The 20,990-nt window shown below is 38.5% G+C and overlaps 1 protein-coding gene across 5 annotated transcripts in view; it reads right to left on the minus strand.

Moving 5' to 3' along the window:
• PLS3 (plastin 3) overlaps window positions 1-20,990 on the minus strand; it is a 90,227-nt gene that overhangs the window by 23,738 nt on the left and 45,499 nt on the right. For 4 of the 5 annotated variants that reach the window (XM_022556686.3, XM_089904155.1, XM_089904154.1 and 1 more), the window contains exons 2-3: window positions 18,989-19,069; window positions 1,206-1,369 (exon numbers count right to left, since the gene is read on the minus strand). In XM_022556686.3, the coding sequence (XP_022412394.1) occupies window positions 1,206-1,369; window positions 18,989-19,061 (237 nt within the window). In that variant the 5' untranslated portion in view covers window positions 19,062-19,069. The remainder of the gene's footprint in view (window positions 1-1,205; window positions 1,370-18,988; window positions 19,070-20,990) is intronic. The other variant, XM_089904157.1, reaches the window with a different exon arrangement.

Consider the following 20,990-nt stretch of genomic DNA (forward strand, 5'->3'; position numbering starts at 1 on the left):
TATAGTTATGAAATATGTCTGCATTTTTAAAAAAAGTAACACTCCCCTCCTCCCAGCCACACCCTGCCCTGCCCCACCCCCAGGCAAATGCTATCAGTTGAGTAGACACCACTATTTAGTCAATTTGCTTCTGGAACTCAAGGTGCTCTAAAGGGGTTAATTCTAGTTGGAAAAAACATATCAGAATTTCACCTCCTTTACTGAGCTATGGTTACTGATGGGAGTATATGCTATCATTTCAGGTGTCTTGGGGCAAAAACAAACGTGGAAAAGGATAGGAGTGCTAGAAAGTTTGTGATAAGTATTAGGCACTAATTACCTATCTGCAATATATATAAGGAATGCCAAATTCGATCTAGTCAAACTCAGCCTTAAATGAATAATAAATAAAAACAATAAAATCTTAAGTGTCCTTAACTGAGGGGAGAGGCAACAGCTATTCTTTAATATATATCTCAAATACCTTGTTAATGAATATGGATGGAAAATGCCGTATGTCTAGAAAAATCTTGACCCTGCTAGCTAGCAGCTAAACGCATTAGGCTTCAATAGTGAGTACCACACATACACTCTCTACGCACTGAGTATGGAACACTAGGTGCTTGGGGGTAGAAGAATTAAGAAATCAGCCCCTAACCTTGAAGAGTATTTGATGATACTAGAGAAGAAAACAAGAATTTTAAGTGCCTCTTCCAATGGACCGAAAAGATGTGCTTCTAACTTTTAATTATCAAAATCACCATCCTAGGGAAAACGGTACAGTTAAATACTACTACCACAAGAGTAGCAAACATCTTTTTAATCAGAAAGTTCAACTCAGGAAGCATCCAAGACTGTGAGTCAGGGTGTATTGTTAAAATTTGGGAGTACACTGTTCCCGATAGAAAAAGCACTTGGAGGATGTCATTTCACACCTTGAAAAATGCCCTTTAATTATGCCCCCAAAGGAGACTGTTCACCTTACACAGTGAGTAGAGCGTTATATCTTTGATTCTGTCAGTGTTCTTTTCTTGATTCTTTTGTTAAGATATTCTAATGGCTAAAAGAATGAACTAAATGTAGTGGGTGGGATGAGAGAAATTTTATTAGTTATAACAGTACTACTATGATATATTTAGGAACTTAATAGGACTTACTACTAAAAGACCCCACAAGACAAAGGAGCAATCATCACTTCTAATAATGGTAGGTTTTCACATACTTACATAAACAAATTCGTCAAAACTTATCTTCCCATCTTTATTCCTGTCACCATCCAGCATGAGTTTTTGAATAATTTCTCTCACTTTATATCCCGGTAATGGCATATTAGCTTCCTTGAAAAGCTCATGAAGTTCATAGTCACAGATGAATCCATTGCTGTTGAGATCTTTGTAAAAAGGGAGACCAAGCAAAAACGGAAACAAATTAACCTATTAGAGTATTTTTCTTCATTTTAGGCTCAGTTCATAAGCTCGCCTAAATACAATGTTTTTCTCTCTTATTGTTTGTTACCTAAGGCTGTTTGAAAGGGAAATGCAAATTTTAACTGAAAGGGCATGGTTTACATCATGTTTTTAATGTTTTAAACAGTGTATAAGTAGCTTTACTTAAAAATAGCATGCCTAATTTTAAGAAAGCATAGTTGCTGAATAAAATTATTATTAAATCATAAAGCTGACAGGACTTTAAAAATTAAACAATTAATATATTATACACCAATAAAACACTGCCATGGCATAAAACAATTTCTACTGTAGCTATTTAGAAGTTTTATGCCCCTTATTCTCCCCTTAGTCTAATAGAACAGTTTATGAATTAATGCTGATTATATTACATAGTACATCTGAAATTACAATACCATCTTCAGTGCCAATTTTTTCAAGAGTTAATGTAAATAAACGTTTAGCCAAAACAAATATAGAGTTCATAAAAATAAATGCAGTCATGAGTAATGCAAATGTATAGATAACTTTAAAATTTTTGTGCTTTCATAACTTAACACTGTATCTAAGTGCTAATGAGCTTTATTCTGAAACTGTTAAAAATGGGGAAAAAAACTGATCAATGATGAAAAGTTAATTTATTGGAAAAGAGGGCTATGTCCTGAGGGTTATAATCACTTGGGTATATTTTTTTTTTGGAAAGAAAGTTGGACTTTCAACAGCAATTTCAAATACTTATTGTTCAAAAATGCTTTTTAGGGCTTCCCTGGTGGCGCAGTGGTTGAGAGTCCGCCTGCCGATGCAGGGGACACGGGTTCGTGCCCCGGTCCGGGAAGATCCCACATGCCGCAGAGCGGCTGGGCCCGTGAGCCATGGCCGCTGAGCCTGCGCGTCCGGAGCCTGTGCTCTGCAACGGGAGAGGCCACAACAGTGAGAGGCCCTCGTACCGCAAAAAAAAAAAAAAAAAAAAAAATGCTTTTTATTCCTTAGGTCCTCCACTGATTTTCATATATAAATTTAATTATAATAAAGGGAAGCAATCTGAATAGAGAAATGACTCAAGATGAACACAACACCATTCAAGAAAATGTACTATGAAGTTAATCTATTTGATATATTACTGCTTAAAAACTGTACCAGATACTGTTCCTGGGATTGGGGATACTGCAATCAATGAAAGAAAGTCTTGCTGTACAAAAGCTCACATTCTAATGACAACTAATAAGCAAATAACATATAACATAAGGTATGATTATAAACATAATGTAATATGGCGTAAGTGCTATGAAGAAAAATAAAGAGGGGTTAGGGGTTAGACTAGGGGCTATTTTGCCCCCCAGGGAATATTCAGAAATGTCTGGAGACGTTTTTGATTAGCACACACAGCTGGGGGTGGGGAAGATGCTCCTCGCATCCAGTACATAGATGCCAGGGATGCTGCTAAATATCCTACAATGCATATGACCCTCCTTCCACAGAATTGTGTGGCCCAATATGTCAACGTTGAAGTTGAGGAACCCTCCGTTATAGTGACAGGTGGGGATGTGGGTGGTGGTGGGGGTGCTATTTAGATAGAATGCTCAAGGACAGCCACTTTGATGAGGTTATATTTGAATGAAGACTTATGTGAGGAAAGAAAGCACATCATATGGCTATCGGGGGTGGGGGTGGGAATTTTAGATAGAGGAAATAGCAAATGCCAAGTCTCTGATGTGGAAGAGTGTCTGGTGTGTTTTGGGGACAGCAAAGATCCAGTATGACTTCAGCAGAGTGAGCAAAGGAGAAAATGAGAGATGAGGTCAGGGAACTGATCATAAAAGCTCTTATTAAAATATTAAATCCCCTGTATGAAACCAATACATTGAAAGCTGATGATATTGTTATGTTTACTTTTAATGAAGTATATGGTTTTAGAGTCAAATATTCTTAAACATAGATTACCATATTTTTAATCTATCAATTAAAATATCTATACTTTTAAAGCATCATCACCAAACTACCCAACACTTCTGAAAACCACTAATACTTCCTTTGAGGTAAAGCACTTGATTCCCCTAGGGCACATCATCAAGTTTTTTTTGCTTTGAACTTACAAAAGGCCATATATCAAACACTTGATTAGTAAAGTGTTCATATGCAGAAATCAATCCAGCAACAACATCTGCAGCTGCTAAAAAGAACAAAGTAATCCACGTGGCACTGTGGCAGGATTTTAGCAATTTTTGATGAGTGAAATTTGTGGGTTTCAATACACCTTCTCCTATGCATATACCAGTCTATTTCTCCCACTTTCTTTAAAAAGTTAAAAGAGAGCTCAGTACTAGAGAGTTAAGTGTGACAAAGTGAAAGAAACACAGCATAGATGAAGGGACACAACAAGAGAGAGTAATGGGACACCGGATCTAATTTCATCTTGGCTACTAATTTGCCCAAGTCATCTCTCCAGATCTTAGTTTTCTCATCTGTAAAAGGAGGGCTTTAGATCAAATGATCTCTAACGTCCCCTTTTAGCTCAAAAAACTGGAGATAGGGCTTCCCTGGTGGTGCAGTGGTTGAGAATCCGCCTGGTGGCGCAGGGGACACGGGTTTGTGCCCCGGTCCGGGAAGATCCCACATGCCACGGAGCGGCTGGGCCTGTGAGCCATGGCTGCTGAACCTGCGCATCCGGAGCCTGTGCTCCGCAATGGGACAGGCCACAACAGTGAGAGGCCTGCGTATGGCCAAAAAAAAAAAAAAAAAACCAACTGGAGATAAAAACCATCATACACAGGAAAAACAAATATAGAGTAATAACATTCTGATCACTACTATACCTCAGTATCTAAATACTATATTCCTTCATTTTATGATATCTTTAGAGAAGCAGATAGCTTATTCCTTGCAACTATCAAAACTCTTTCCAAGAGACCTTCAAGATGGCAGAAGAGTAAGCCATGGAGCTCACCTTCCTCCCCACAAATACATCAGAAATACACCTACATGTGGAACAACGCCTACAGAACACCTACTGAACGCTGGAAGAAGCCCTCAGACCTCCCAAAAGCAAGAAACTCCCCACATACCTGGGTAGGGCAAAAGAAAAAAGAAAAAACAGAGACAAAAGAATAGGGATGGGACCTGTACCAGTGGGAGGGAGCTGTGAAGGAGGAAAGGTTTCCACACACTAGGAAGGCCCTTCACGGGCGGAGACTGCGGGTGGCAGAGGGGGTAAGCTTCGGAGCCACGGAGGAGAGCACAGCAACAGGGGGGCGGAGGGCAAAGCGGAGAGATTCCCGCACAGAAGATCGGTGCCCACCAGCACTCACCAGCCCGAGAGGCTTGTCTGCTCACCCGCCGGGGCGGGCGGGGCTGGGAGCTGAGGTTTGGGCTTCGGAGGTCAGATCCCAGGGAGCAGACTGGGGTTGGCTGCATGAACACAGCCTGAAGGGTGTTAGTGCGCCACAGCTAGCCAGGAGGGAGTCTGGGAAAAAGTCTGGACTTGCCTAAGAGGCAAGAGACCACTGTGTTGGGGTGCGCGAGGAGAGGGGATTCATAGCGCCACCAAAATGAGCTGCAGAGATGGGTGCGAGCCACGGCTATCAGCTTGGACCCCAGAGACGGGCATGAGACGCTAAGGCTGCTGCTGCCGCCACCAAGAACCCTGTGTGCGAGCACAGGTCACTGCCCCAACATCCACTCCGGGGAGCCTGTGCAGCCCGCCACTGCCAGGGTCCCGGGATCCAGGGACAACTTCCCTGGGAGAACAAACCGCATGCTTCAGGCTGTTGCATGTCACGCTGGCCTCTGCCCCCGCAGGCTCTCCCCGCATTCCGTACCCCTCCCTTCCCTAGGCCTGAATGAGCCAGAGCCCACGAATCAGCTGCTCCTTTAACCCCGTCCTGTCTGAGCGAAGAACAGACGCCCTCAGGAGACCTACACGCAGAGGCGGGGCCAAATCCAAAGCTGAGCCCCTAGGAGCTGTGAGAACAAAGAAGAGAAAGGGAAATCTCTCCCAGCAGCCTCAGAAGCAGCGGATTAAAGCTCCACAATCAACTTGATGCACCCTGCATCTGTGGCATACATGAATAGACAATGAATCATCCCAAAATTGAGGCGGTGGACTTTGGGAGCAATGAAATATATATATTTCGTTATTGATTTGGTTGCTCTCTTCCTTTACATATATATATATATATATATATATATATATATATATGTATGTGTGTTTATTTATATTTTCTCTTTTTGAGTGTGTATGTGTATGCTTCTTTGTGTGACTTTGTCTGTATAGCTTTGCTTTTACCATTTGTCCTAGGGTACTGTATGTCCGTTTTGTTTTTTATTTAAGTATACTTTTTAGCACTTGTTATCATTGGTGGATTTGTTTTTTGGTTTGGTTGCTCTCTTCTTTCTTTCGTTTTATTCCTTTTTTTATTACTATTAAATTTCTTAATTTTTTAAAATTTTAATAACTTTATTTTTCTCTTTCTTTCTTTCTTTTTTTCTCCCTTTTTTTCTGAGCCGTGTGGCTGGCAGGGTCTTGGTGCTCCAACCAGGTGTCAGGCCTGTGCCTCTGAGGTGGGAGAGCCGAGTTCAGGCCATGGGTCCACCACAGACCTCCTGGCTCCACGTAATACGAATCAGCAAAACTTCTCCCAGAGATCTCCATCTCAATGCTAAGACCCAGCTCCACTTGACAACCAGTAAGCTACAGAGCTGGACACCCTATGCCAAACAACTAACAAGACAGGAACACAACCTCACCCATTAGCAGAGAGGCTGCCTAAAATCATAATAAGGTCACAGACACTCCAAAACACACCACCAGACGTGGACCTGCCCACCAGAAAGACAAGATCCAGCCTCATCCACCAGAACACAGGCACTAGTCCCCTCTACCAGGAAGCCTACACAACCCACTGAACCAACCTTAGCCACTGGGGACAGACACCAAACACAATGGGAACTACGAACCTCCAGCCTGCAAAAAGGAGACCCCAAACACAGTAAGATAAGCAAAATGAGAAGACAGAAAAACACACAGCAGATGAAGGAGCAAGATAAAAACCCACCAGACCTAACAAATGAAGAGGAAATAGGCAGTCTACCTGAAAAAGAATTCAGAATAATGATAGTAAAGATAATCCAAAATATTGGAAATAGAATAGACAAAATGCAAGAAACATTTAACAAGGACCTAGAAGAACTAAAGAGGAAACAAGCAATGATGAATAACACAATAAATGACACTAAAAATACTCTAGAAGGGATCAGTAGCAGAATAACTGAGGCAGAAGAATGGATAAGTGACCTGGAAGATAAAATAGTGGAAATAACTACTGCAGAGCAGAATAAAGCAAAAAAAAAAAAAAAAAAAATGAAAAGAATGGAGGACAGTCTCAGAGAACTCGGGGACAACATTAAACGCACCAACATTTGAATTATAGGGGTTCCAGAAGAAGAAAGGGACTGAGAAAATATTTGAAGAGATTATATTGAAAACTTCCCTAATATGGGAAAGGAAATAGTTAATCAAGTCCAGGAAGAGCAGAGTCCCATACAGGAAAAATCCAAGGAAAAACACGCCAAGACACATATTGATTAAACTACAAAAAATTGAATACAAAGAAAAAATATTCAAAGTAGCAAGGGAAAAACAACAAATAACATACAAGAGGATCCCCATAAGGTTAACAGCTGATCTTTCAGCAGAAACTCTGCAAGCCAGAAAGGAGTGGCAGGACATATTTAAAGTGATGAAAGGGAAAAACCTACAACCAAGATTACTCCACCCAGAAAGGATCTCATTCAGATTCGATGGAGAAATTAAAACCTTTACAGACAAGCAAAAACTAAGAGAATTCAGCACCACCAAACCAGCTTTACAACAAATGCTAAAGGAATTTCTCTAGGCAGGAAACACAAGAGAAAGAAAAGACCTACAGTAACAAACCCAAAACAATTAAGAAAATGGTGATAGGAACATACGTATTGATAATTACCTTAAATGTAAATGGATTAAATGCTCCAACCAAAAGACATAGACTGGCTGAATGGATACAAAAACAAGACCCATATATATGCTGTCTACAAGAGACCCACTTCAGACCTAGGGACACATACAGACTGAAAGTGAGGGGATGGAAAAAGATATTCCATGCAAATGGAAATCAAAAGGAAGCTGGAGTAGCAATTTTCATATCAGACAAAAGAGACTTTAAAATAAAGACTATTAGAAGAGACAAAGAAGGACACTACATAATGATCAAGGGATCGATCCAAGAAGAAGGTATAACAATTATAAATATTTATGCACCCAACATAGGAGCATCTCAATACATAAGGCAAATACTAACAGCCATAAAGGGGAAATCGACAGTAACACAATCATAGTGGGGGACTTTTAACACCCCACTTTCACCAATGGACAGATCATCCAAAATGAAAATAAATAAGGAAACACAAGCTTTAAATGGTACATTAAACAAGATGGACTTAACTGATATTTATAGGACATTCCATCCAAAAACAACAGAATACACTTTCTTCTCAAGTGCGCAGGAAACATTTGCCAGGATAGATCATACCCTGGGTCACAAATCAAGTCTTGGTAAATTTAAGAAAACTGAAATCGTATCAAGCATCATTTCCAACCACAATGCTATGAGACTAGATATCAATTGCAGGAAAAAGCTGTAAAAAATACAAACACATGGAAGCTAGACAATACACCTCTTAATAACCAAGAGATCACTGAAGAAATCAAGGAGGAAATCAAGAAATACCTAGAAACAAATGACAATGAAAACACGACGGCCCAAAACCTATGGGATGCAGCAAAAGCAATTCTAAGAGGGAAGGTTATAGCAATACAATCCTACTTCGAAACAAGAAACATCTCAAATAAACAACCTAACCTTACAGCTAAAGCAATTAGAGAAAGAAGAACAAAAAATACGAAAGTTAGCAGAAGGAAAGAAATCATAAAGATCAGATCAGAAATAAATGAAAAAGAAATGAAGGAAACAATAGCAAAGATCAATAAAACTAAAAGCCGGTTCTTTGAGAAGATAAACAAAATTGATAAACCATTAGCCAGACTCATCAAGAAAAAAAGGGAGAAGACTCAAATCAACAGAATTAGAAATGAAAAAGGAGAAGTAACAACTGACACTGCAGAAATACAAAAGATCATGAGAGATTACTAAAAGCAACTCTATGCCAATAAAATGGACAGCCTGGAAGAAATGGACAAATTCTTAGAAAAGCACAACCTTCTGAGACTGAATCAGAAAGAAATAGAAAATATGAACAGACTAATCACAAGCACTGAAATCGAGACTGTGATTAAAAATCTTCCAACAGGGCTTCCCTGGTGGTGCAGTGATTGAGAGTCCGCCTGCAGGTGCAGGGGACACGGGTTCATGCCCCGGTCCGGGAGGATCCCACATGCCGCGGAGCGGCTGGGCCCGTGAGCAATGGCCGCTGAGCCTGCACGTCCGGAGCCTGTGCTCAGCAGCGGGAGAGGCCACAACAGTGAGAGGCCCACATACCGCAAAAAAAAAAAAAAATCTTCCAAACAAAAGCCCAAGACCAGATGGCTTCACAGGCGAATTCTATCAAACATTTAGAGAAGAGCTAACACCTATCCTTCTCAAACTCGCCCAAAATATAGCAGAGGGAGGAACACTCCCAAACTCATTATACGAGGCCACCATCACCCTGATACCAAAAACGAGACAAAGATGTCACAAAGAAAGAAAACTACAGGCCAATATCACTGAACACAGATGCAAAAATCCTCAACAAAACACTAGCAAACAGAATCCAACAACACATTAAAAGGATCATACACCATGATCAAGTGGGGTTTATCCCAGGAATGCAAGGATTCTTCAATATACACAAATCAATGTGATACACCATATTAATAAATTGAAGGATAAAAAGCTATGATCATCTCAATAGATGCAGAAAAAGCTTTTGACAAAATTCAACACCCATTTATGATGATAACCCTCCAGAAAGTAGGCATAGAGGAACTTTCCTCAACATAATAAAGGGCATATATGACAAACCCACAGCCAACATCATTCTCAATGGTGAAAAACTGAAACCATTTCCACTAAGATCAGGAACAAGACAAGGTTGCCCACTCTCACCACTCTTATTCAACATAGTTTTGGAAGTTTTAGCCACAGCAATCAGAGAAGAAGAAGAAATAAAGGGAATCCAAATCAGAAAAGAAGAAGTAAAGCTGTCACTGTTTGCAGATGACATGATAGTATACATAGAGAATCCTAAAGATGCTACCAGAAAACTACTAGAGCAAATCAGTGAATTTGGTAAAGTAGCAGGATACAAAATTAAGGCAGAGAAATCTCTTGCATTCCTATACCCTAATGATGAAAAATCTGAAAGAGAAATTAAGGAAACACTGCCATTTACCACTGCAACAAAAAGAATAACATATCTAGGAATAAACCTACCTAAGGAGACAAAAGACCTGTGTGCAGAAAACTATAAGACACTGATGAAAGAAATTAAAGATGATACAAACAGATGGAGAGATACACCATGTTCTTGGATTGGAAGAATCAACATTGTGAAAATGACTATACTACCCAAAGCAATCTACAGATTCTATGCAATCCCTATCAAACTACCAATGGCATTTTTCACAGAACTAGAAGAAAAAAATCACACAATTTGTATGGAAACATAAAAGAGCCCAAATAGACAAAGCAATCTTGAGGAAGAAAAACGGAGCTGGAGGAATCAGGCTTCCGGACTTCAGACTATACTACAAAGCTACAGTAATCAAGACAGTATGGTACTGGCACAAAAACAGAAATGTAGATCAGTGGAACAGGGTAGAAAGCCCAGAGATAAACCCATGCACAGATGGTCATCTTATCTTTGATAAAGAAGGCAAGAGTATACAATGGAGAAAAGACAGCCTCTTCAATAAGTGGTGCTGGGAAAACTAGACAGCTACTTGTAAAAGAATGAAATTAGAACACTCCCTAACACCACACACAAAAATAAACTCAAAATGGATTAAAGACCTAAAGGTAAGGCCAGACACTATCAAACTCTTAGAGGAAAACATAGGCAGAACACTCTATGACGTAAATCACAGCAAGATCCTTTTTGACCCACCTCCTAGAGAAATGGAAATAAAAACAAAAATAAACCAACGGGACCTAATGAAACTTCAACGCTTTTGCACAGCAAAGGAAACCAGAAACAAGACGAAAAAACCACCCTCAGAATGGGAGAAAATATTTGCAAATGAAGCAACTGACAAAGGATTAATCTCCAAAATTTACAAGCAGCTCATGCAGCTCAGTAACAAAAAAACAAACAACACAATCCAAAAATGGGCAGAAGACCTAAATAGACATTTCTCCAAAGAAGATATACAGATTGCCAACAAACGCATGAAAAAATGGTCAACATCATTTATCATTAGAGAAATGCAAATCAAAACTACAATGCGATATCATCTCACAGCAGTCAGAATGGCCATCATCAAAAAATCTAGAAACAATAAATGCTGGAGAGGGTGTGGAGAAAAGGGAACACTCTTGCACTGCTGGTGGGAATGTGAATTGGTACAGCCACTATGGAGAACAGTATGGAGGTTCCTTAAAAAACTACAAATAGAACTACCATATGACCCAGCAATCCCACTACTGGGCATATACCCTGAGAAAACCATAATTCAAAAAGAGTCATGTACCAAAATGCTCATTGCAGCTCTATTTACAATAGCCAGGATATGGAAACAACCTAAGTGTCCATCGACAGGTGAATGGATAAAGAAGATGTGGCATATATATACAATGGAATATTACTCAGCCATAAAAAGAAACGAAATTGAGTTATTTGCAGTGAGGTGGATGGACGCAGAGACTGTCATACTGAGTGAAGTAAGTCAGAAAGAGAAAAACAAGTACTATATGCTAACACATATATATGGAATCTAAAAAAAAAAAAAAGGTTCTGAAGAACCTAGGGGCAGGACAGGAATAAAGACACAGACATAGAGAACGGACTTGAGGACACGGGGAGGGCGAATGGTAATCTGGGATGAAGTTAGAGAGTGGCACGGACTTATATATAGTACCAAATGTAAAACAGATAGCTAGTGGGAAGCAGCCGCATAGCACAGGGAGATCAGCTCGGTGCTTTGCGGCCATCTAGAGGGGTGGCATCGGGAGGGGGGAGGGAAATGCAAGAAGGAGGAGATATGGGGATATATGTATATGTATAGCTGATTCACTTTGTTATAAAGCAGAAACAACGCACCATTGTAAAGCAATTATACTCCAATAAAGATGATAAAAAAAATGAGTTACCAAGAAGAAAATTAAATATAAAAAAGAACTGTTTCCACGCCAGCAATTTCTGATAGGACGATATTTTTAAATGTATTCTACTTTTCTCTAACTTCTGAAATGACATATCTGAGCAAAATTTAAGCATGTTATTTAATCCAGTTGAGAGCTAGAGTGTTGTTCTTTTTGTGTTCTTAGGGATACAACAGAAGTGGAAGGTAGAGATGTTTAAAAATAAATATTGGAGAACTATAATGAATTCAAGGCTACATGAAACTGACAAAGGCCCTGAGAGTCTAGTCTATCTGGTAGTTTCTTCGCTTTAGGTAGAAGAGAGGTGCAGGCAATGGGGGAACTACCACTTGTGCGCACCCTCTCTGAAATAACCTCTCTTGAGCATTAATTAGAAGCTCACTGATGTGATTAAAAGATGCCAGGAAGTAGCCACCCTAAAATATAACTAACATAAAATAGCCACATGTGGAAACACCATTTTGAAGTAAGTGTAGTAGTAACAGATGCTTTTAGTAATGGACAGGAACGTTTTAAAGGGCGGTTGGAGGAATAAGAATTTGTCATTACCTGACAATCTTATGAGACTGTAAATCTCTTGATGAAGATTCTTCTAAACCTTTTTATCTCCCACCCCAATATGTAGCACAGTACCTTGCATAGAATAAGCAGAGGGAAAAGTAATTTTTGTAGAATCATTGATCCTCAAGTATTTTTTAGTTAATTTTTATTGGAGTACAGTTGCTTTACAATGTTGTTAGTTTCTGCTGTACAGCAAAGTGAATCAGTTATACATATACATATATCCACCCTTTTATAGATTCTGTTCCCATGTAGGTCCCAGTACTCATTACAGAGTATTGAGAAGAGTTCCCTGTGCCATACAGTAGGTTCTTATTAGGATCCTCAAGTATTAAACCAGGAAAAGAATGCTCTAATCTAATGAGCATTTAAAAAACAGAACTAAGCAAACAACAATGACCAAAAAATGCAGAAATAGCACTGAGAAACTGAATGGCAATTCATCAGGAAACCCTGAGGACAGAAATATCCCTTAAATAACATTCAATCTCATTCCCTTTGTTCTAATTCTGTCCCCACCCAGCAGCCTTCAGATCTGTAATTTGGTTTTCTAACTGAACACACCCACCAAGGAGTCTCCAAGTAGACTACCAGTGATGGCTGTCAGGTCAGGACCTCTCTCTCTCGTTCTAAATGTAGAAACCTGCTTTGACTTTATTAAGAAATACCTGTGCATTTGTATAGCAGGAGTCAACCTCCAGAGCAAACTGAGTACCTACTCTGTGGCAGGCACAACGCTAGACACCAAAGATACAGAATTAATCAGACAGAATCTGTGGCTCTTTCTTGAAACTGTGGCTTCAAAATACTTATAAAAATTTGGAGTCACTTTGAATCTCTTTCCTGTATCCTTCCTGATATGGGAAAAGAATCACTGACCATGTGTCATCTACTTTTAACATATTTGTAAAGTTTTATCTACTCTGTTTCTCCATATTTTAACAGCAGATCTGGCTTGTACTACCTCCCGAGATCAAAGGCATTTTAGTGTTAGTACTAGTAAATTACTGCAAGGTTTTCTTAGAGTCCCCAAATCATACCTTTTGAAGAAAACAATTTTAATTTCAATAAGGCAGAGGGAGCCTAAAAAGGCAGCTTGCAATTAATTTTGGAAAATCTCCCAGCTGCGAAAGTACTTGAAAGACAAAACAGGGTGCAATTATTTTAAAAGAGTTTTATGCTAATTTTATTTCCAATCCCCAGCCAAAACACACATACACACACACACACACACACACACCCTTAAACAATATCAGAGATCTAATGTGCTGCGCTTTGGAAGGCTAGAATATGGGACAGCACAAAGGCATTTTAGAAAGCTTCTCCCTCTTCAGTGACGTTATTAACCAGGAGCTCGAGACTATGTTTGATGGTGAACTTTCCGTATTCTGAGTTTTGACATAAACATGAGAATTTAATAACAAATGGACCCCAAAACACAGCTCTAGACTGAAAGCAGTTTTAACAACTGGAAATCACAACCTCCTGGCATGATGGCAGTCCTTTATTTACTCATTAAAGCTGCCAATATTCTGAAGGCCCTTTCTGGCTCATTTGCCCCTTCCTTATTAACTACAGATTGGTGTGGGGTGGAACAGGTTCTGCATTTCGAAGACTCTTCTGTTCCAGCATCATATTTTCGACCACCCGATAAAGTAGATATTATCATACAGCCTGTATTATCTACAGTGTTCTCAATGTTTCTGCAAACACAGGTCCCAACTGTTCGGTTCAGAAAATATGGCCAGTGTGGACAGACACTGACGGGCTGCAGGGAAAAAGAAGAAACTCCACCTACTCAATGAACAAAGTTCCCGCATGGAGTCCAGAGCTGAACTTCAAGAAATGGATCAAGTGTTCTATTTTTAAAGAAAGATCGCTAGACTTGAAAAAAAAAATCACTAAGACACTCCCAGTGCTGTACCAGAGAGGCCAGTGTCTCAGTATCTTTCAAACTGGCTGCTGAATTCATCAGAGAGGAACCAAATGTTTTTAACAATAGATCCTCTCTGTCTGTCTGTCTGTCTGTCTCTATGATGACACGTGTAGGTTCACATCTGCATTGTTTTGAAAGAAACCTCATTATGCTCTCTTACCAAGTATTATTTTAGATGCCAGTTAACTCTCCCAAAACCCTCCCCCCAAGTAACCTTAAAGTAAATAAACTTATTATACAGCCATGTTCCTGCAGAAGTTTGAATCACACCAAGAATGCATATCCTTAAAAGGAAATGTTTTCCCTCCCCTTGCATCCTGTTATTTAAGCTATTTTAAGTACTTGTCTGGAGAAAGCTGAGCCAGAATTCAAGTAGTTTTGATTTTACCTCTGTTTTACACTGCCCACGTCCAGGTGGTATGTGGTACAATCTATCACTTCAAATGCATCTTTTGAGGTGCTACTTTGCCTTATAAATCTGACAGTGAGAGAGAACGGGATTTCCCTTGACCCCTGGGTTTTGTGTGTATCTGTGTGTTGCTTTATTCATCCTTGAATCTGTTAAATCTAGTGTCTTTCTTTATAAACAGGTCACGTATGTGTGTCCTCATCTGCAATACATATGCAACCTCTTTACAAACCCACTACGGACAGTACTCATTAGGACTTAAAGAAGAAAACCAATCAAGTGCAGATGCACATCCTTTCAGAAAAGCTGTGTTTAAAAGTTCCATTTAGTTTAACCAACATATTCCACAAATTTTTTGCACTAAAAAAAATGACAAAAGGAATCTATATATCTAACAATAATGGATTTAAACACACACACACACACGATCCTGATTGCCTATGAAAGCACACAAAATATTAATTTAAAAGACTCAGCCAAAAGACTTGTGCAGAAGAATTTAGATTATATTCCACCCTCAGATCTAAGCAATAAAGTCGAGCTTTCATTAGGCATTAAAACTTTAGAAAAGGCAGCTGCTAAACATCTCCAGATGCTTAAACACGGGTTTTGCCTTTCACAGCTTATACCTTTTGAGGTAGCTCATTCCAGCGAATACATATAAGAGGCAGTTTAATGAGTCCCAGCTAAGGATAGAATAGAGGTCGCTACCAAAGAGTTCATCCTAATAGTGGATCCCCAAAGGTGGAGGTCAATTACAGCTGAAGGCTGGACAAGGTTAGAGGGCTGAGACCAGGCAACCAAAAATGCTGTCTATCAACTGTTTTCCAACTCAAAATTTCCAGCAGTTTGGCCATCATTTTCCACCTGCTGCCACTTTCCCACTTAAAAAATACACACACACACACACACACACACACACACACACACGAGCGCATTCTCGCACACCCCCAATCTGTGTTCCTATCTTCCACACAGTCAAAACATGGTTTTCAGACTGTCCTGAGACCTTCATTTCTAATATTCCATCGATAATTAACCAGATGGCACAGTGAAAGAGCACTGGTTTATTTATTTTTTTTGGTTGGGCTGTAGCTTTAATTTTTTAAGCCATAATTAAACAAATATGCACTGGTGTCATCTTATTGAATACTAAAAGTAAATTAAAAGAAACCACCATGCTTTTTGCGGCATCATCCTGATGTGGTTTTTACATACTAGAGAATATCAAGTAATTTGAAATAACTCAACTTCCTGAGATGAGAAAATCTGGTACAGCTACAATCACCATAACCAAAAATTGTTGTCTTAGTTTGGTGGGCAGCCTCAAAGGAATAAACCCACATTCTTCCTAGTCATTTATGAAACCCCATTATTTTATTTCAGAAGTGTTGAATTCCTGTTTGGAAAAAAAACCTGAGCGTCTATTGCTTAGGAGAGAAAAAAGTGTTTGCAGGACTAAAGCCAATCTGAGAAGATCTACAATACATGAATTTATCTTTATGACAAGGCATCATTCAAATGACCTTTAGCTTCTATAACAAGATTAAAGTCCCAGAGTGCAAAAGACATTTTCTCCTTGGTAAAATATTTACTTCCTAAGTGTTCTGAAAAGTTTTATTTATTCTTCTTTAGAATGAACTTATACAGCATTGCAGCATTTTAAATTAAAACAGAAACATTATGAAGTAGGAAAAAATGAGAGCCAAGGATTCTGCTATCCCAGTGGAAAATACTAGAAACAAATGTTGAGAAAACGAAAATAATTAAATGAAAATATACTGCTTGGAACTTAACACTAAGCAGGTGCAGAAAGTGAGTGAAAGGAGAATTGTAAATCTTAATACTCGATTTTTATTGCTAGTAAAGAGAGTTTCAAAGCACTATTAATTGATTGAACAAAACCCATGATTAGTGGTAATTACAGAGATTTTCTCCACACACTATTATTTTGCTGAATTTCTAAAGAGATAATCAAGGCTATTATTTTTAATAGACGGGAAAAATCATATAATGATTTCCATATTGTGTCACAATTGAACTGAGACAAAGTAGTCCTCCCTCCCCTCCCCTCCCCGTAAGAAAGAATTGTCAGGAAAATAGGTTATAGAGCTTGTTTTTAAAATCAAGTTTCCCTGAATGAAAAAAAAAAAGGATTTCCATAACACCTTTGACAGTTGCCTAAGGGCTCTGCAAATAAGAATAACTAAAAACTACAAATATTTTAAGGGAAAATCAAAAGATTCAGCTGAGTCTTTAAACACTTTTCTAAAAGACAGACTATACACAAGCATATTAAAAATATGCTGAAAAATATAAATTTTATGTGTTACATTGTAATGGCCAAAGCCTTCAGAATAAATTCCGCCATGATGAAAATCTTCATAACAAAGACCGCTTGTGATAATGACAAAGTCCCAGTACATGAAAAGACTACCTATAATTCCTTGGAATTCAATCAATTAACTATTTATGTATTGAAAACCTAACGTGTGCAACAGTGAGCTAGATACTGAGGGGGAATACAAAATAATAATATGTGGAACAGGCAGAAATTTTGGACTCCAGAATTCCTATTTACAGCATATAGAGTAATAAGAGTCTACATATCATAGAAATACATGCCTGGTAGGGCTTCAATAAGACACACAGCTCAATCTCCCACCTTTGGGAAGGTGTTTGCCTACCCTAAACCCTCCAAGATGTATGATTTAAAGTAAGACAGTAGTTCCACAATGACCCTTTCTTTCAGTCCAAGCTCTAATTGATCTCTCAGACCAATTTAGCCCTGTTTCCTCCTTGGAGATAACTGGTCAACCCTCTTTATATCATTAAGCTTTAAAAGAGCAATTAAGCTCTTTTACTGATAAAAGTATCCCAGTGCCATCAGGTAAACCATATTCAAATTAGCTTTAATTTTTAAAAAATATTGCACACAAATATTTCCAAGAGGCTGCACATGAGAACAAGGCTTGTATTCAACAATAAACATTGATTTGAGGAGGTGAGGCCTTGAAGATTAAGCAATAGCAATAAGGTCCCCACCCCCAAATCCTATTCGTAAAAAAAACAAATCAGGCTGTCCCAAACACTGAAAGATGAATATAAATAAAACAGAAGGTTTGAAGGAAACAATTATGATAAGAACAATTTCTACAGAATAATGCGATTTAAAAAGTCTTGCAGCCAAGAATTCACCTGCTGTTTTTTCATAATCAATCTATGTTAAACTGAGTAGTACGCTTCTTCCAGTAAGTGGTATCTATGGCAAGTTAATTGACTGCCTTTTTTTTGTACACGTACACACACACACACTAAAGTGTTAGATCCAGGACTTATTTTTTCCTAGTTCGAATTCTGATGGGATTATGAATAGTCACGCTGGCTGGGGGAGTCATTATTTTTCCCAAGGCATGTTGTTATTACTAAATGACTTCATAGAAAATGTTGCTCATAAACGTATGGGAATAGGGATGTGTATTTCCTCACTTTTCACTGATGGGGTTCCCAACACAGGTCAAAGAGTAGATTCTGATTTAAATAACAAATCATTTTGATTTAACTTCATACCCTTTAATCAAGGAGATACCAAATAGTATTAGTCTCCCTCGCAAAGCACATGTTGACTCATGTGAGCACACACATCAATAATCAGGTCTTACCCTGTTTTCTCATTATCTTCACTGACTTGACCTGAGCACTGAAATTTGGAATGTAAATACTATAAATTGCTTCCAATTCAGCTGCTGAATTCAAAGACATGTTATGTGATGTTTAAGGATAAACCAAGTGGCAGGCTAATCCTTCCCATCTTATACCAATGCTAATTCAATTTAAGAAGGTCGAACAGTGTGCATTCTCCAAAGGCACATAAGATCCATGAAAAAGGCAGGAAAGCCACGCTGATTAGGGAAAGGTAAAACATCATCTAATGGTTCTTAACATCTTCAGGGGTCACCTGGCCCTTTAAGAATATGGTGAAAGCTCCAAATCCTCTCCTCAGAAAAATATGATAAACAAAATACAATAACAACACAAAATTTGTCTAAAAATTTCAGGAGCCACAGCAGCCCCCAGTTAAAGACTGGGATCCTGGACTAAAAACCTTTGACCATATTAGATACTAGATATAATTAGCAATAACACAGTTTAAAGTGTAGCTTCTAAAACTTTATTCCATTGGTTCTAACCATCTTGCCCTAAGTTTCATGATTAACCATTCATATAATTTTTCAGAGAAATAACTTTGATTAGTACCAAATAAAGTTTGCTTTACTATAGTTACTCTACAAAAAACACTTACCGACTTTTGCAAAGGCCTCTTTGAGTTCATCAAGCTCATCTTTGGAAATCTGAGTGGTAGCCATCTCATCCATTTAAAGATCTAAAGAGAAACCAGAAGGGTTTAAGACTTTAAACAGAAACAGAGTCATAGATACAGAGAACAAACAGGTAGTTGCCAGAGGGGAGGGCGGAGGGGGAGGAAAGAAATGTGAGGGAGCTTAAGAGGTACAAACTTCCAATTATAAATTGGAAAATAAATAAGTCACAGGTATGAAATGTACAGTGTGGGGAACATAGTCAATAACTATGTAATATCTTTGTGTGGTGACACATGACAACTAGACTTATCATGGTGATCAGTTTGAAATGTACAGAAATATCAAATCACTATGTTGAGTAACAGGAACTAACAGTGTTGTGGGTCAATTATACTTCAAAAACAAACTCACAGAAAAAGAGATCAGATTTGCGGTTAGCAGAGGCAGAGGTAAGGGGAGGGGGAATTGGATGAAGGTGATCAAAAGGTACAAACTTCCAGCGATAAGATAAATAAGCACTAGGGATGTAATGTACAACACGATAAATATAATTAAAACTGCTGTGTATTATATATGAAAGTTGTTAAGAGAGGAAATCCTGAGTTCTCATCACAAGGAAAACAATTTTTTTCTATTTCTTTTATTTTGTATCTATATGAGATAATGCATGCTTACTAAATTTATTATGATAATTATTTCATGATGTATAGAAATCAAATCATTTTGCTGTTCACCTTAAACTTATACAGTGCTGTATGTCAATTATATCTCAATGAAACTGGAAGAAAAAATTTTTTTAAGACTTAAAAAAATTTTGTGATGATTATAAGCGCTCCTGCAAACTCTCATTTTAGGGATAATTTACACTTTCTAGAAATGCAAACTACTAAAACCATCTGAATAGGTCCTCATATTTCTAGCTACAGCCATAATAAAGAAAACAAACAAATGAGAAGTTATCATTTACCAAAAGTTATTCAGAAAAAAATACTTGTGAATCTTCCTTTCAAGGACAAAATCTTACATTACGTTCAAAGAATGTAAGGAAGGGGAAGGTACCAAGTAATGACAGAAATTCTTGGTTATATGTGCCAAAACTAAGTCAAAATTATGTGACCAAAGATTCGTGTAAAATATAACTTTTCTGGGACTTCCCTGGCGGTCCAGTAGTTAGGACTCCAAGCTTCCACTTCAGGGGGCACGGGTTCGATCCCTGACTGGGGAACTAATATCCCGAATGCCATGTGGCGTGGCCGATAAATAAATAAGTAAATAAATGAATAAGTGTTAAAAAAATAACGTTTTCATTTAGCATTTACGTATCTATCTATCTTACTGGCTATTTCCATTTTTCCCATCTTTATTGAGATATGTGACATATGATACTGTGTGAGTTTAAGGCGTATATCATAATGATTTGATATACACATATATTGCAAAATGATTACCACAATAAAAGTTAACACATCTATCACCTCACATAGTTATCACCATTTTTTCCATTTATATATCACCATTTCCATATATCACCATTTTTTTCCCATTAAGCCATTTAAAAATCTTTCACTGTGAAAAAACTGATTTTCAGGTAGTATAAAAACAGCTATCAATCATTCCCATTAAAGGAGGAGTCAACTGGGCTTCCCTGGTGGCGCAGTGGTTGAGAGTCTGCCTGCCGATGCAGGGGACACGAGTTCGTGCCCCGGTCTGGGAGGATCCCGCATGCCGCGGTGCGGCTGGGCCCGTGGGCTATGGCCGCTGAGCCTGCGCGTCTGGAGCCTGTGCTCCGCAACGGGAGAGGCCACAACAGTGAGAGGACTGCGTACCGCAAAAAAAAAAAAAAAAAGGAGTCAACTAGAACAAATTATTTTTGGCTTTGATACAGAAACACACACAAGAGCAGGCAAATTAACACATCTTTGTGTACACAACTTATTAATATTATTTGAGTTTATACTCTTTCTGATTTGGCCCTATTTTACC

Source organism: Delphinapterus leucas, chromosome X (genome assembly GCF_059928025.1).
Source record: "Delphinapterus leucas isolate spDelLeu-1000000601 "Yukka" chromosome X, BTC_Dleu_Yukka2, whole genome shotgun sequence".
NCBI lineage: Eukaryota > Metazoa > Chordata > Mammalia > Artiodactyla > Monodontidae > Delphinapterus > Delphinapterus leucas.